The sequence below is a fragment of the Lotus japonicus genome, chromosome 3 (genome assembly GCF_012489685.1).
Source record: "Lotus japonicus ecotype B-129 chromosome 3, LjGifu_v1.2".
NCBI classification, from domain to species: domain Eukaryota; kingdom Viridiplantae; phylum Streptophyta; class Magnoliopsida; order Fabales; family Fabaceae; genus Lotus; species Lotus japonicus.
Genome location: NC_080043.1, coordinates 75,072,619 through 75,088,374, shown reverse-complemented (window position 1 = coordinate 75,088,374; position 15,756 = coordinate 75,072,619). Strand labels below are relative to the sequence as shown.

The 15,756-nt window shown below is 39.4% G+C and overlaps 1 protein-coding gene across 1 annotated transcript; it reads left to right on the top strand.

The window, feature by feature from the left end:
• The first annotated feature begins 11,277 nt into the window (after nt 1-11,277).
• On the top strand, nt 11,278-15,104 carry LOC130745889 (exonuclease V, chloroplastic-like). Its single transcript, XM_057598310.1, has 7 exons — nt 11,278-11,786; nt 12,815-12,919; nt 13,118-13,239; nt 13,525-13,674; nt 13,771-13,924; nt 14,294-14,370; nt 14,587-15,104. The coding sequence occupies exons 1-7, from the start codon at nt 11,403-11,405 to the stop codon at nt 14,831-14,833; spliced, it is 1,239 nt and encodes a 412-aa protein (XP_057454293.1). The 5' UTR covers nt 11,278-11,402; the 3' UTR covers nt 14,834-15,104.
• Nucleotides 15,105-15,756: the final 652 nt, after the last annotated feature.

Sequence of the window (15,756 nt, the reverse complement as noted above, 5' to 3'; positions counted from 1 at the left end):
GGCCAGGATATCTCCTAGGGCTTGGACAGGTAAGGTAATACTCTTCCAAGGCAGACACCTTCTCTTTTCTAACCTCCATGAATTTTCTAATTGATTCAGAGTTATTGGAGGGAGAAGAATCAACAACATTGATTGGGAAGGATACAGGTGTAAAGGCTGTTGAAGAGTCTGTATCCGTGGTTCTGCAGCAGGACGTGCTGATGCTCTGGAGCAGAGTGATCAGACGTTCTGGGTTGTGGTTCTGTTTGGTTGGGCTCTGGTTGGTCATGGATGATGGGTTCAGAAGATAATGGGTCGTACGGAATGGTAAGGAGAGAGGTTGGATCTTCTGACCTAGAGGTTGGGTTCTGAAGCAAATTCCAGAGAGGTGCTTCGGTAGGAGAAGGTTGAAAGAAGGAGGATCGTGGGGAATGTGGTGGAGAGGTGGTTTGTGCGGCTGGTTGGGATTCAGGAATAGGAGTGAGGGGATTTGAGGAGTGTTGAAGCAAGGCAGAAATAGGAAGTGCATCAAATAAATTCAAATCATCATCAGAAGCAAGTGCAGGCTTACTTGAATGTGCTGATGATCGAGTCACTCTGGCAGGAGGTTCAGTCCTTCTGACCACTGCAGCAGCTGGTTCCACCGGAGTAGGCTTCACCACGATTCTGACCTTCTTCTGCTTCTTCTTTGGAGGACCATCCTCACTATCACTATCATCACCATCATCAGGCTTTCTCTTTGTCTTCTTGACCAGAGGGACATCAGATTCTTCAGAGGATTCTTCCAGAACCATCTTCCTCTGAGCTTTCTTCTTGGGAGGAGAAGGAAACTCTGGAGCTGGCGGCAGTCTGCTGAAGAAATCATCAAGATCAATCTCGAATCCTTGAGCCCTGAGGTCTTCAACATAGCATCTGATGGCTTCAGGATTGTCTGCTTGAGTCCACAGTGGGTAGTCATTCAGAGGCATCCTTCTTCCTCTGATCTCAGAAGATGTGTCTTCATGAGCAGGAGCAATCTTCTTCTGGACCAAACCCATCTTCTTCAGAGAGTTGGCAGTGAAGACATCGCTGACAATTGTGCTCAAGTCCTCTGTGCAACCAGCATTGATCAGGTCTTGAATGAGGCCACTCTCAATGAAGAGATCAGACAGCAGTCTCCCATAGGGGATATACTTGATTGCTGACTTGATTGAGGCAGTAGTCCTAGACTTCCGGATACACTCCTTCAAGTAGGAGAACAGGAAGTAGGGAAGGCAGATCTTCCTCTTGTCTTGAATGAAAAACAGCATCGCCTTCTGGTTGAAGTTGATGTAATCTGGGGAACTGCCCTTCGGTCTCTGATTGATGCAGTTGAGCAGGATCTTGTGCCAGATCCTGAGTTTGGGGTGAAGGTCCATCACCTTGTAACTTGTCTTGCCCGGTTTGAAAGTGGTGTACAGGGCCTTGTTGGTTTTGTCTTTGGTGCTGGGTTTCAGCTTCGACTCAGTGAATTGGAATCGAAACCCATAAGCAGTGTCTGCACCTAGCAGATTCACGAATGACTTCTCCGTGATGATGATCTTCCTGCCAAGAATATGAGATACCACTTGAGTATCATCGCAGTCGGCGTGCTTCCAGAATTCCTTGACCAACTTCTCATACACCGGTCCTCGAAGTCGGTTGAAGTAGTTTCCCCAACCTTGAGCTTGGACTTCAGGACGAAGATCAAACCCATTTGCAGCCAGGTTGTCGAGGTCGAATCTCCATTCTGCCAGGACTTGGAGTTCCTCAGGAGCAAATACGCAGTGAACGGCACAGCCCCGTTCTGCAATTGGAACAATCTGCTCTTGAGCTTGAACTTGTTCTTGTGCCGGGTTCTCAGAGCCCCTTTGACCCGTTGCCAAACCAACTACCATGTGAGGGAACTGAGGTGCATCTGCAGTAGATCTTCTGGTTTGTCTCACCATTTTGAAGAGGTTGAAGGTTTGAGGTAGAAGATGAAGTTTGAAGGATGAAGAGAGATCGAGAGAGAAATCAAGAAAGAGGCGGTTTTGAAAAGCAGAGAGTGCGAGAGTGAAAACCGGAAGTGAACGAGAACGTGTGTGTATAGTGGGTTTTATCAAACAACCGTTGTTGATTCAAAAAGCACTTTAAGATCAACGGTTGAAAATTAAAGATAGATAGTAACAGTAAAATACACAATCACACACAGGAGATAAGCATATCTACACGCAATCATAACAGACTGTCACACGGGCACAAGGAATTATGCATCAGAAATTCTGACACACGTGTTGTTGTCTCAGCTTCAGAGTCAGTACCAGTGGGCACACACACTCTGATTGAGTTACCTTCTGGACTAGACATCTTCTGATCAAGAAGTATCATAGTCAGAGGTTCTGATCCATCTTCACTCTGGACAAAAGTCCATGTTTAGATTTTTCAGAATAAAATTAAATCTATCCTCTGCTAAGGGCTTTGTAAAGATATCTGCCCATTGATGGTCAGTATCAACAAACTTCAGAAGAAGTACGCCCTTCTGTACATAATCTCTAATAAAGTGATACTTTACCTCAATGTGCTTTGCCCTTGAATGCAAGATAGGATTCTTACTCAATGAGATTGCAGCAGTGTTATCACAATAGATTGGGATATTGCTCTCAAGGATCTGATAATCCTCCAGCTGATGTTTCATCCAGAGCATCTGAGTGCTGCATATTGCTGCTGAGATATATTCTGCCTCTGCAGTTGATAGTGCAATGGTTGATTGCCTCTTGCTTGCCCATGAGACTAGATTGCTTCCCAGAAATTGACAATTTCCAGAAGTACTTTTTCTCTCTGTTCTATCTCCAGCATAATCAGCATCACAATAACCTGAAAGCTTATACTCTGATGTTTTCTTATACATCAAGCCAAGGTTAGTGGTGCCTTTCAGATACCTTAGGATCCTCTTAACAGCAGTTAAGTGGGTTTCCCTTGGATCTGATTGGAAACGAGCACATAAGTGAACACTAAATAATATGTCTGGCCTAAATGCAGTTAAGTATAGAAGTGAACCTATCATTCCACGATAGAGCTTCTGACATACTTTACCACTTTTATCTTTTTTCTCCAAAATGCATGTAGGATGCATTGGAGTCTTGGCCACTGTAGATTCCAGCATATTGAACTTCTTCAGAAGTTCTTTAGTGTACTTGCTCTGATGGATATATGTTCCTTCTGGTGTTTGATCAACTTGTATTCCCAGAAAGTACTTTAATTCTCCCATCATACTCATCTCAAATTCAGCCTGCATCATCTCAGAAAATTCTTTGCATAGAGATTGATTAGCAGAACCAAATATAATATCATCAACATAAATTTGCACAATTAAGATATCATCTTTATAAGTCTTGCAAAAAAGAGTTGTATCTACTTTACCCCTTACAAACTCATTCTCCAGAAGGAATGAGCTAAGTCTCTCATACCATGCTCTGGGAGCTTGCTTCAGACCGTAGAGTGATTTCTTCAATTTGAACACATGGTCTGGTTTCTTTTCATCTTCAAAACCTGGGGGTTGATGAACATAGACTTCCTCTGAGATATAACCATTTAGGAAGGCACTCTTTACGTCCATCTGATGTAGAACTATGTTGTGATTTACTGAGAAGGAGATCAACAGTCTGATTGCCTCCAGTCTTGCTACCGGAGCAAATGTTTCAGTGTAGTCTATTCCTTCCTGCTGGCTGTAGCCTTGAGCAACTAGCCTTGCCTTGTTTCTGACTACATCTCCTTTCTCATTTAGCTTGTTTCTGAATACCCATTTCGTTCCAATAACATGGACATTCTCAGGCTTCTTCACTAAGCTCCAAACATCGTTCTTGGAGAATTGATTTAATTCTTCTTCCATGGCCAGAATCCAATCCTTGTCCTGAAGAGCTTCATCTATGGACTTGGGTTCAATTAAGGACACCAATCCTTTCAGACTCAGCAAGGTCTCTTCAGAGGGTCTGAAGGCAGATCTGGTTCTGACTGGTTCATCTTTGTTGCCCAGAATCAATTCCTTAGGGTGAGCTGCAGTGATTCTGCTCTTCTTCAGAGTTTGTGAGTTAGAGGGACCAGCTTCTTCCTCTGGTTCATCTTCCTCTGGCTCAACTTCCTCTGGAGCTTTGCCTTTGTCAGAAACATTAATGCTTAAATCTGCAAACTTTTCAACTAGCTTTGACTGGTCAGAGTCAAGCTTATCATCAAATCTAACATGAATAGATTCTTCAATAGTCTTAGCATCAGTATTATAAAATCTAAAACCTTTAGATCTATCAGAATAACCAAGTAATAGACACTTAGAAGACTTAGCATCAAATTTATGCAATCTATCCTTAGTATTGAGAACATAACAAACACAGCCAAAAGGATGAAAATAAGAAATGTTGGGTTTTATGTTCTTCCACAATTCATAAGGAGTCTTATTCAGAATTGGTCTCACAGAGATTCTGTTCTGAATGTAACATGCTGTATTTACTGCCTCTGCCCAAAAGTGCTTAGCCATGCCAGTTTCTTGGAGCATGGTTCTAGCCATCTCCTGAAGAGTTCTGTTCTTCCTCTCAACAACACCATTTTGTTGAGGAGTTCTGGGACAAGAGAAATCATGTGCAATTCCATAGGAATCAAACAGACTCTCAAACTTGTCATTCTCAAACTCTCCACCATGGTCACTTCTGACACGCACAATCCTACAAGCCTTCTCGTTTTGCACTTGAGCAATGAAGGTAGAGAACACAGCATGAGACTCATCCTTGCGGGTTAGAAACTTTACCCATGTCCAGCGGCTATAGTCATCAACGATAACCATCCCATATCTCTTGCCACCTATAGACTCAGTTTTCACTGGTCCAAAAAGGTCTATATGCAGAAGTTCCAACGGCCTTGAGGTTGAGACAACATTCTTTGCCTTGAAAGGGACTTTTGTGAATTTGCCTTTCTGACATGCTTCACAAAGAGCGTCTGAAGCGAACTTCAGATTGGGTAAGCCCCTGACAAGATTTAGCTTGCTCAGCTGAGAAATCTTTCTCATACTGGCATGCCCTAACCGTCTATGCCATACCCACTGCTCTTCATCAACAGACAGAAGGCACTTCACATTCTGAGCCTCCAACTCAGATAATCTGATCTTATAAATGTTGTTCTTCCTCTTGCTGTTAAACAGAACAGAGCCATCGATCTGACTTACAGCCCGGCAGGACTTTTGATTGAATATAACATCATAACCCTTGTCAGCTAATTGACTTATAGACAATAAGTTATGTGTTAAGCCGTCTACCAATAAAACATTGTCAATGCATGGACTACTATCTACACAAATAGTACCAGTACCAACAATTTTACCCTTTTCATTTCCTCCGAAGCCAACTTCGCCTCCAGGCTTAAGTTTCAGCTCTCGGAACATACGCTTTTCTCCCGTCATGTGACGCGAGCATCCACTGTCCAGATACCATGATTGGTGTTTCAGTGGAGCTATCAAGGATATCTGCAACATAGATAATCTTGTCCTTAGGTACCCACTTTCTGGGTCCTCTTTTGTTAGTTACCCCAGAGGTTCTGATCACCTTGGGTGTCTCAACATAATATTTTAAAGGAATATTTGCATGATATTTAGTCATAGAGAAAGATCCCTTTTTAAGAGGGTTTTTAGCAATTTTAGCAGGTACAGGATCAGGCAATATGGTACCAGAGGGAACAAAGCATTCATACAAGGATTTAGCTTTAGACACAGAAGGCTCATTTCTAATTGGTTTAGAATAGCCAATGCCATGCATTCCATTTCTGCTTACGCCATAGATCATTGAAGCCATTAAGCTTCTATCCACGCTTTTAGCTAGGAATCTTTGAAAAGACTTTTCATACTTAGATTCATTTCTACAATCAGAGGCATCACAGGCAACAATTTCTTCTAACTTAGCAATCTGGTTCTTAAGCACAGAGTTAGAATTTACCAAAGCATGATTTTCATTTTTCAAATCAGAAATAATTTTCTCATGTTCAGAAGGAGTCTTGGAGACAGCAGATAAGTTCTTTTTCAACTTTTTATGCTTAGACAATAAAGAGTTATACTTATCCATGATATCAGACAAAGCATGTTTCAGTTCAGAGGTAGAGAAAGAAGCAAATACCTCATTTTCATCGTCTGAGTTAGGATCTCCTTCTGATTCTGAGTCAGAGTCAACAGCTTCCTTTGACTCTGCTTCCTTGTCTTTGACAATTGCCATGAGTCCTTGGACTTCACCATCAGAGTCAACATCCTCTGACTCTGATTCATCAAATGTCACCATCAGACTCTTCTTCGTCTTGAAGTGCTTCTTTGGCTTCTTGTCTTTCTTCAACTTTGGACAATCACTTTTGTAGTGCCCAGATTCTTTGCACTCAAAACATGTGACTTCCTTGATTGAAGACTTCTTCTGGCCTGAGGACTCATACTTTCCTTTTGCCTTTCCAGAGCCTTTGAACTTGCTCTGCCTGTGCTTCCAGATGCGGTTGAGTCTCTTGGAGATCAGAGTCAGCTCATCTTCATCAGAATCTCCTGATGCTTCTTCAGATTCTTCTTCTTCAGCGTGAAGAGCCTTTGACTTCTCAACCTTAGCCTTTTCAGATTTGGATTTCAAGGCTATGGACTTTTTCCTCAGATCTTGCATCTCTGAGCGTTTCAGCTCATGGCATTTCAAAATGCTGATGAGTTCTTCTAAACTCATATTCTCAACGTCTCTCGTGAGCTCTATTGAAGTCACCAAAGGCATCCAACTTTCAGGAAGACACCTGATGACCCTTATGACATGATCTTTTGTTGTGTAGCTCTTGTTGAGAGGTCGTATGCCAGCTACAAGCAATTGAAATCTGGAGAACATTTCTTCAATGGACTCATTTGGCTCCATGATGAAGGATTCATACTTTTGGATCAAAGACAATGCCTTTGATTCTTTGACTTTCTTGTTTCCTTCATGAGACATCTTCAGAGATTCAAAAATGCCTTTAGCAAACTCACGATCTGTAATCTTCTGGTACTCCTCATAGGAAATAGCACTTAGAAGAATTGCTCTTGCTTTGTGATGTTGTGAGTACAGCTTCTTTTGATCTGCAGTCATCTCTGACCTTGGGATCTTCTTGCCATCTGCATCAACTGGACGCTCATAGCCATCCACAATAATATCCCAGAGATCTGCATCGAAACCCAGAAAGAAACTTTCCAGTCTATCTTTCCAATATTCGAACCTTTGACCATCGAACATAGGAGGCTTTGCGTTGTAACCATCTCTTTGAGTTTCACTGGTGGTGGCAGCCATTGTTTTTCACACCGGCCCGGATCACTGAACACTGTTAGGTGTGGTAATCAGAACTTGCGCTCTGATACCAATTGAAGGTATGAAAAACGGTAGAAAGGGGGGGTTTGAATAACGTTTTCAGAACAAAACTTCCACCTTAAAGATTTTGACAAATCTTTCGAGAACTTAAGTGCTAAAGATAAGAGATAGAAAAGCACACAAGGATTTTATCCTGGTTCACTTGATAAATCACTCAAGCTACTCCAGTCCACCCGTTAAGGTGATTTCTTCCTTCTTAGAATGAAGGCAATCCACTAATCAGGTAAGAGTTACAACTGCACTTGAAACCTACAAGTGACTAACAATTACACTGACTTAGCTCACACTAAGATTCACTCTCTTAGTCTTCTCTAGGATCCGATCAACCTTGATCTCCTAAAGGAACTAAACAAACTGTTTATCAAAGAATTGTTTACAAGAGATTTGCTTCTAAAAAGCTAATAGTAAACACAATGAATTTCAGATGAAAGAAAGCTTAGAATATTTTGAATATGTCTTGCGCGTATATGTGTTTCTTTCTCTAGCCGCTTCTTTCAATCTTCAGCCTCTATATATACTCCAAGGATTAGGGTTGAGCGTTGCATGGGAAATGCTACCGTTGGAGGGCAGTTCTGGAAAATCCAGCTTCTGTTGTGGCTGAGAACGTTAGGTAGGTCGTCAGGAAGGTACACTTGCTTTTGTACTTGGATAGCGACTTGACCTTTTAACCTAGGAGACTTCTGATCAGGGGAATACTTCATATTGGAACTTGTGAAGCCGGTTGATCAGAGTCAGAGGGAAAGCACAGATCCTCTGACCATTGTATCTTCTGATTCTGAACTCAGAGGGAAGAACATGGCCTTCAGAGTTTCTTGCTTCTGGACTTCAGAGTTTCCACTATTCAGCTTCTGGATCTTCAGAGTCTTCTACACCATCAGAACATCTGAACCTTCAGTGTTTCTTGGTTATCAGAACTTCTGGATCTTCAGAGCTTCTAGCGACTGAGTCCACATCAGAGTTTGTATAGCTTCAGAACTTCTGAAGCTTTTCCACTGTTCATACTGAACATGGTGAATGCGAAAGCGTTGCTTGGGTTACCCTTTATACACAGTGCTTCTGATTTGTGTGAGATTGAGTTGAGGTCAGAGCCTGTAAATAGCACACTCAGAAAAACACGTTAGAGTACCACAATTGTTCATATCAAAAGGTTAACTTGTGATCATCAAAACATAGAGTTGTACTACTAGATCAAAACTTGATCTTACATAGTAGCCCCGCAAAAAATTACCTCTAGCATCCCGTATGATGCCAGCAATGGTGGTTTGTTTCGACCAAGGCCACAACTCAGAATATAGTATATAGTCTTCGTCTATTCTTAAAAAGTCACACTCAGAGCTCTACTTTGAATAGCCCTTTTTATTTTTCCATAGCAAGTATGTCTTTGATTTCCTTTGGTGGCTTGTAGACTTTAACAAATTTTCTAATCCTTGCTTTTTCTTTTTGGGCCCATTTGGCTAGGGCATGAACACTCTTATTATTTTCTCCACTAATTCGCCTAATCTCGAAGGATTTGAATTGGCTTGTTGTTCCCAAGATCTTCAAAATATCACCATAAATTGCTAATTTTCTGACCACCTTGGGGTTTTTTCCTTTAATCAAAGAGACAACATTTTGGTTGTTGCAATACGCAATGACATCAACCTTCTTTAATATCATTTTAAACATGCCTTTGCATTCTTTCACACATTCATCAACTCCTTTGGCCTCAGATAACATTATATTGTCTCTACCTCATTTCATTTTACCTAGTTTCATGTAGTAGCCTGCAAAAAATTACCTCTAGCATCCTGTATGATGCTAGCAATGGTGGTTTGTTTCGACCAAGGAAAGCAGCTGACATCTGAGTGCAAAAGCAGTAGATTGTTCCCCTCAATTACATGGAAGAAATCATGAAAATGCCAATGCAAATGCAAACTGTTGAACCACGTCAGCAAAGACATTCCATCCCAAGGCATTTTCCTTTCTTACGCTCAAAATGTAAAATGGAAAGATGTGGGCTCTTATTTATTCGATGTGGGCTGAGTATTCTTGCAGTGAATCATGGAAGAATCATGAAAATGCCAATGCAAACTGTTGAACCACGTCAGCAAAGGCATTCCATCCCAATGTATTTTCCTTTCTTACGCTCAAAATGTAAAATGGAAAGATGTGGGCACTGATTTGTTCGATGTGGGCTCAGTATTCTTGCAGTGAATCATGAAAGAATCATGAAAATGTCAATGCAAAAGCAAACTGTTGAACCACGTCGGCAAAGGCATTCCATCCCAATGTATTTTCCTTTCTTACGCTCAAAATGTAAAATGGAAAGATGTGGGCACTGATTTGTTCGATGTGGGCTCAGTATTCTTGCAGTGAATCATGAAAGAATCATGAAAATGTCAATGCAAATGCAAACTGTTGAACCACGTCGGCAAAGGCATTCCATCCCAATGTATTTTCCTTTCTTACGCTCAAAATGTAAAATGGAAAGATGTGGGCACTGATTTGTTCGATGTGGGCTCAGTATTCTTACAGTGAATCATGGAAGAAATCATGGAAGAATCATGAAAATGCCAATGCAAATGCAAACTGTTGAACCACGTCAGCAAAGGCATTCTATCCCAAGGTATTTTCCTTTCTTAGGCTCAAAATGTAAAATGGAAAGATGTGGGCACTGATATATTCGATGTGGGCTCAGTATTCTTGCAGTGAATCATGGAAGAATCATGAAAATGCCAATGCAAATGCAAACTGTTGAACCACGTCAGTCGTTAGCAAAGACATTTCATCCCAATGTATTTTCCTTTCTTACGCTCAAAATGTAAAATGGAAAGATGTGGGCTCTGATTTATTTGATGAGCCCTGGGGGAACACAAAAGTTTGGAACTTATCCAAACAAGCAATAACATAATAATCTTAATTGACAAAAAAAAACTATAATATTTTATCACGTGGCTTGATTAATTTTTATAGTTATTTCAGTTTGCAAGTTGTAAATTCTCTTCATTTCTTATAATTTTGTCTTGATTTTTTTTTGGTGTAAAAAAATCGTAATAAGCAACATGTTATATTCCAACCTTTGAGCTTGTTCAAACAATAGTTTTACCCCCCCAATAATAACAATTAGTAACTTGTACGATTTGTTGCCTCTTAACTCATATGAATGATTCCTCCATATTTTGTCAACAATATTTATAGAAGATTAAAACCATTAACAATGAATAGATTATACACCTTGAGTGTGCTTGATGGTCATCAAGAAATTCATTCTCTACTTCCACAAGTCATCATATTGGGTTTCTCACGAATGTAAACTCATTCATAAACCTGTTGCAGTCTCTCACAACAAATGTTATTTTGGAAATTCTAACTTGTGTCTTCACCCTTACGATTATGAGTGTACAGGACCCGACCCTATCCATTGACCCGTCCTGGCTCACGTCCCTTAGACGCGCATCTTGTCAGGTTTTTACGGGCTAGGAACGAGCTCGGGTTTAAAAACTGAACCAATCAATACAATACTCAGCACCGGACAAAAGTCAAATCAAACCCATTACAACCTGTCCCCTGAACACCTCTACTTAGAGCATCAGCAACAAATAAACTTTGTGAGTTTCTTTATGACATGTCATATGAAGTAAAGTTTCTTAACTGTTGCAGAAAATTAAGTTTCTCCACGTGGCAAGCAACTTTGCTCCAAAGTCTAATTTAATGATTAAAAAATAAATAAAAAAGCAAATAAATAGGTAACTGGATTTACAAGAAAGTAGTGAGGTATATTGTGGGATCCATTTAAGAAACTTTTTAGAATTTCTGGATTGGAGTAAAAAGTGAGTAAAGTTTATTAAAGTGGTTTAAATGACGTGGCATTAAAAAAAAAAAAAAAAAAAAAACTCATTAGAGTTTCTTGGATAATGCTCTTACGACTATCCTAAAGTTGATTTATTGAAGCTTAATCAATTCTTCAACGGAATATTAGAATCAAATCGTGGCGTTTTCAACGGCCACATTCTCCACCACGCAACAACGAAGAAGACGAGGCCAACACCACCACGATCACCATTCACCACGAACATGGCCGAAACTTCCTCAGACCACACTCCTCATATACCCATCGAAATCATCACTGACGACGAAATGGCTCTCATTGAAGCTGCTTTCGCTTTCGCTTCCGCTTCCGCTCGTTCTGCTTTTCGTTCATCAACACCGCCACCACCACCACCACCCCTTTCTCCTCCTTCTTCTTCTTCCCCTCTCTTTCGCTCCAATGCACTCTCCATCAAATCCATCACAGTTCTATCCAAGCGAAGCTTCTCACACGCCACTGGCAGTGGAACGAGTACCCACCACCCTGACATTGAGGATTCTTCGCCCAAATTGAAAACCCTTCTTCCTGATTCCTTTCTCCACCGTTTCAGGAAGAATCGTGGCTTGTCTGTCACTGATATCACATCTACGGTATCAAAATTGTTTCTTTACCTTTATCTTTTAATGGGTTGTGAGCATGTTTTTATTCATGGTTTTTACATTGTAGCCCAAGTTGAAATGGATAAACTTTTTGATTGAAATTACTATGAATGTTCTTAATGATAAGTTCTTGTGTGAATTGAAATCAGCTTCTGCAGTTAACTTCCTCATAAGCACTTTCATAAGTACTAAGCTCTTGTAAGTTGCAAATTTGTCCAAACTAGGCCTGTGTTTGAAGTAAAATAGGAGGAATAAGATGTAAAGAGTTTTGTATTACATTGTATCCAAATCCAATGCAGGTATGGAATAGTGTCAACTATGAACTCATTGTTCACTGGTTTTCTTACCATTTTGTCCATTTAAGCAAATGAGTGAAAGCCCGAATTCCATTCTGTTTCTGGAATGATATGTTTATTCTATATGAAGGGAAGGCCAAATTCCTTCTTAATTTGAACTACTTGTATGATTGTTGATTCACCAGAGATATAAAATCATTCTTATGACCTTCTGTAAGCTTTTGAATTTTGATGTAATTGGTGAATAAGGACTGCATGTTCTTAGGTTAGCGGAAGTACATGTGTCAGAGTAGATTTGATTTCTTCTTAATGGAAGAGACTAATAGGTGCTATCCCACCCTTGATCAGTTTGTTAGTAGATTTGTAGCTTAGTTAGTTGGAGAGTTAAAGGTGAAATGTTATAGAGAGCGACTTGATCTTTGGGGTCATCGTAGGGAAATTTGGGGAGATTCCTGGATCTCTCAAATAACGAGGAGTTCAGTATACTTTTCATCAGTTAACATAATTATCCGCCCGCTCCTATCATAGACCTACAATTACCTGTCTTTTGTGTATAATGTTATATTCTTTTTTGTTAGATATGTGGAGTCTCACTTGGTGTGGTGTTAATTTTTTCATTTCGGCTGAATACTTTTAGATTTTTATTGATGCCATGCAAAACTTTGTCTGTTTTGAGTAAAAGGGTCGTGGTCAAGTATTTAACTCTATTGAATTTTGTGATAGGAATGGTGTTCAAAGCAAATGGAATTTGCTCTCACTCTTGGAGGGAGGAAGACCAATCAAGTTATGAGAGCTGGCATTGCCCGGCATGCGAAACTTGAAGAAGAGGTACTATCTTGATTCCTCACAACTCGAATTTCTTACTTCGGGTAACATACATGGTCCTCTTACGCATGGTCCTCTTACACTTATAGTAGTTGAAATCTGTTACTATTTTCATGATTTCTCTATCATCCAATGGTATACCCGTGTCTTATGAGCAGTTCTTACATGCGCACACTCAAACACTGATGTTGTTGGGTGCAGGTTATAAAACGGGTGGAAGTAAATATCAAATCAAAAGAAGATCAGTGGGCCCTGAAGTTTCTTAATTTTATTAATGGTGTGAATCAACTATTCTTTGAAGGATTAACTCGTGAACTACCAATGTAAGTTACTGACATTTTATGAGTAAATACTCAGGTTTTCATAGGTTAATAGATTGTGATAACACTAGAAATCAGGTTGTTAACGTGAACTTGACAGTCGAAAAATTGGTTTAGGTTCCGTTATGTTCTTATTGAGTTATGCCTTCTATTATGCTTCAAGTTTTATATGTTCCAACCCATTAAGTTACAAATCTACTATCATACGGTGAACTAAGCTTTTGGAAATTGATAGAATTAACTGGAGTAGTTTTGGTCTTGATGGACTATTCTTACTTCTGATATCAGAATGGGCTTTGCAGAAGATACATGGATAGTAGGAGTGATTGATGAGATTCGGATGCCATCAACAGAAAATGATCATAATCCGATACTAATTGACACAAAGACACGTGCTCGTGATACTCTACCTTCTGAACCACAGCGAAGAAATGGAAGGTATGTTTATTCTTTGACATTTATTTCATTCTGTTTGATGTGGAATTACTTGCTAATGCACTTGATTAAATCATTGAATTGCTCTTATTTTGGCAGGCTTCAATTAATGTGTTACAAGTATTTGTGGGACAGTTTAGTCGCTGATGATTTCCCTTCTGAAAAGTTTTTTACTAAATTTGGCTTATACCCTGAACAAACTCTGTGTGAAGATCTGAAAGTGAAAAGTTCTGACCCCAAATATTCTGCATTGGTAAGTAGCTTTTTTATAATGTTCTCTTTGTAATAGTCATCTATTTTTTTTTGGTTTATGAATTATTATAAACTAGGTGGTTAAGCGATGCTGTACTGCTCAAGTGACTGAATTAAGGGTATATTTATTCATTCATAAACCAAGTATTAAATAAGTGACTGAATTCTCCTGCTCAGGACGACTAAGCACTGCTTCTTTCAGTTGTGTTTGGGTTAAGACGGGGTTTCCTCTTAGGAAAAATGGATCTAAGTTTACATAAAGGGTTTAATTTTATGGCACTCACAATATATTCTGCTGAAAAGGTTTCAGTTGATTAATAGTGAAGCAGGCCTTTTAAAGATTTTTCTTTCCTATTATTGACAAATGCAGACCCTTGATGATGTGGTGAGATATTACAAAAATACATGTAGCATGCTGCTCCCTGCTCACGATCAGCTTTTATTGAGGTAAGCTCAGAATTTTCAGTGCAGAATTGTAATTTTTTCCCCTAATGTCAAAGACAAGGAATGGTGGTATGTCATGTTGATATAGATACAAGTCACAATGTGAATGAGTAGCACTTGGATTGCATTACACGGGTTCTTCTTTAGACACTTTTTTTTTACACTATATTTAAAGTTTGATTTTGTAAGGAGGAAATGGTTTTCTTTGTTTCATGTCAGATATGAATATCAGAAGGATCATTCGCTGATCGGTGAAGATAAATTTGCATATGATTCCGAGTGGCTAAAAAGTCAAATGCATCGTTGTATTGAGGTTTGGCTTGGAAAGCGAGAAACCACTTATGTTCCTGAGGAGGAGAACTGGAAATGTAGATTCTGTCAATTTGCCACTGTGTGTGATGCATCGACTGATAGTAAAGGAACTATGGCAAATACAAGCAATGATTCAAATGCCAAACAAGGCTAGTTATCTCAATGCTGGCTCTCTATTGCTATCGTTAGCTGCCTCAATAACGGTGGAAAATGAGAATGCCTGGTCCATTTACTATGCATTGTTTTATTCGTTAATCAAAATGCATTGTAGTTGTAGTTGTTGTTGTTGCAGCTGCATGTCAATTATCTTCGAAACTATTTATATTCCATTCTCATCTTGTATAAATATAATTGTTATTGGAACTTTGTACATATTTTTTTCATACATTTAAAGGCTGGTTACCAATGAAGTCATCATGAATGCACTGGCGATGTTACCATTATACAAAATGAAAAGAGAAAACTTACGATGTTCATATATTTTTTGGTACAAGAGATAAAAGAAAAGAAAAGAATCAGGCTTAGCGCTTAGCAAAGGAAACCCCAAAATAAGAGGTTCAATCTCTTTGGGGGAGATGTTATATATAAGTGGCACTATGAAAGTGAATCAATCTTCAAAACTAGAAGAGCTTAGTGTTGAAAAAATCTAACTTGCAAGAGTGCCACAAGAGACAAAAAGAATGATGGAAAAGGTACAACATGCCGTGACTTGACTCCACCACAATGCTCTAACTTGTTTTGGTAGAACTCATTTTAATATGTGATATGAAAAGCCTTAAATTTATTTCCTCATAACAATTTCAGCGTCAAATTTGCACGGGGTATCAATGATTGCTTCATTAACATGATTAGCGTACATATCCAAGAAGAAAAAAACTGTTTATGTTACACTCAATTGGTCATTACCCATTATATTTCAAGCAATGGAAGTTATGGAACTAAGGCAGAAGTTTCCTTCAGATGTTACAGGACAACCAATCATCACTTACATACCTTAATGACAAGATAGTTCTTTTGGGGAGGAATATTGTTAACCAATCATACACTAGATTAAGTGAGGAATGTCATTAGGGCAGA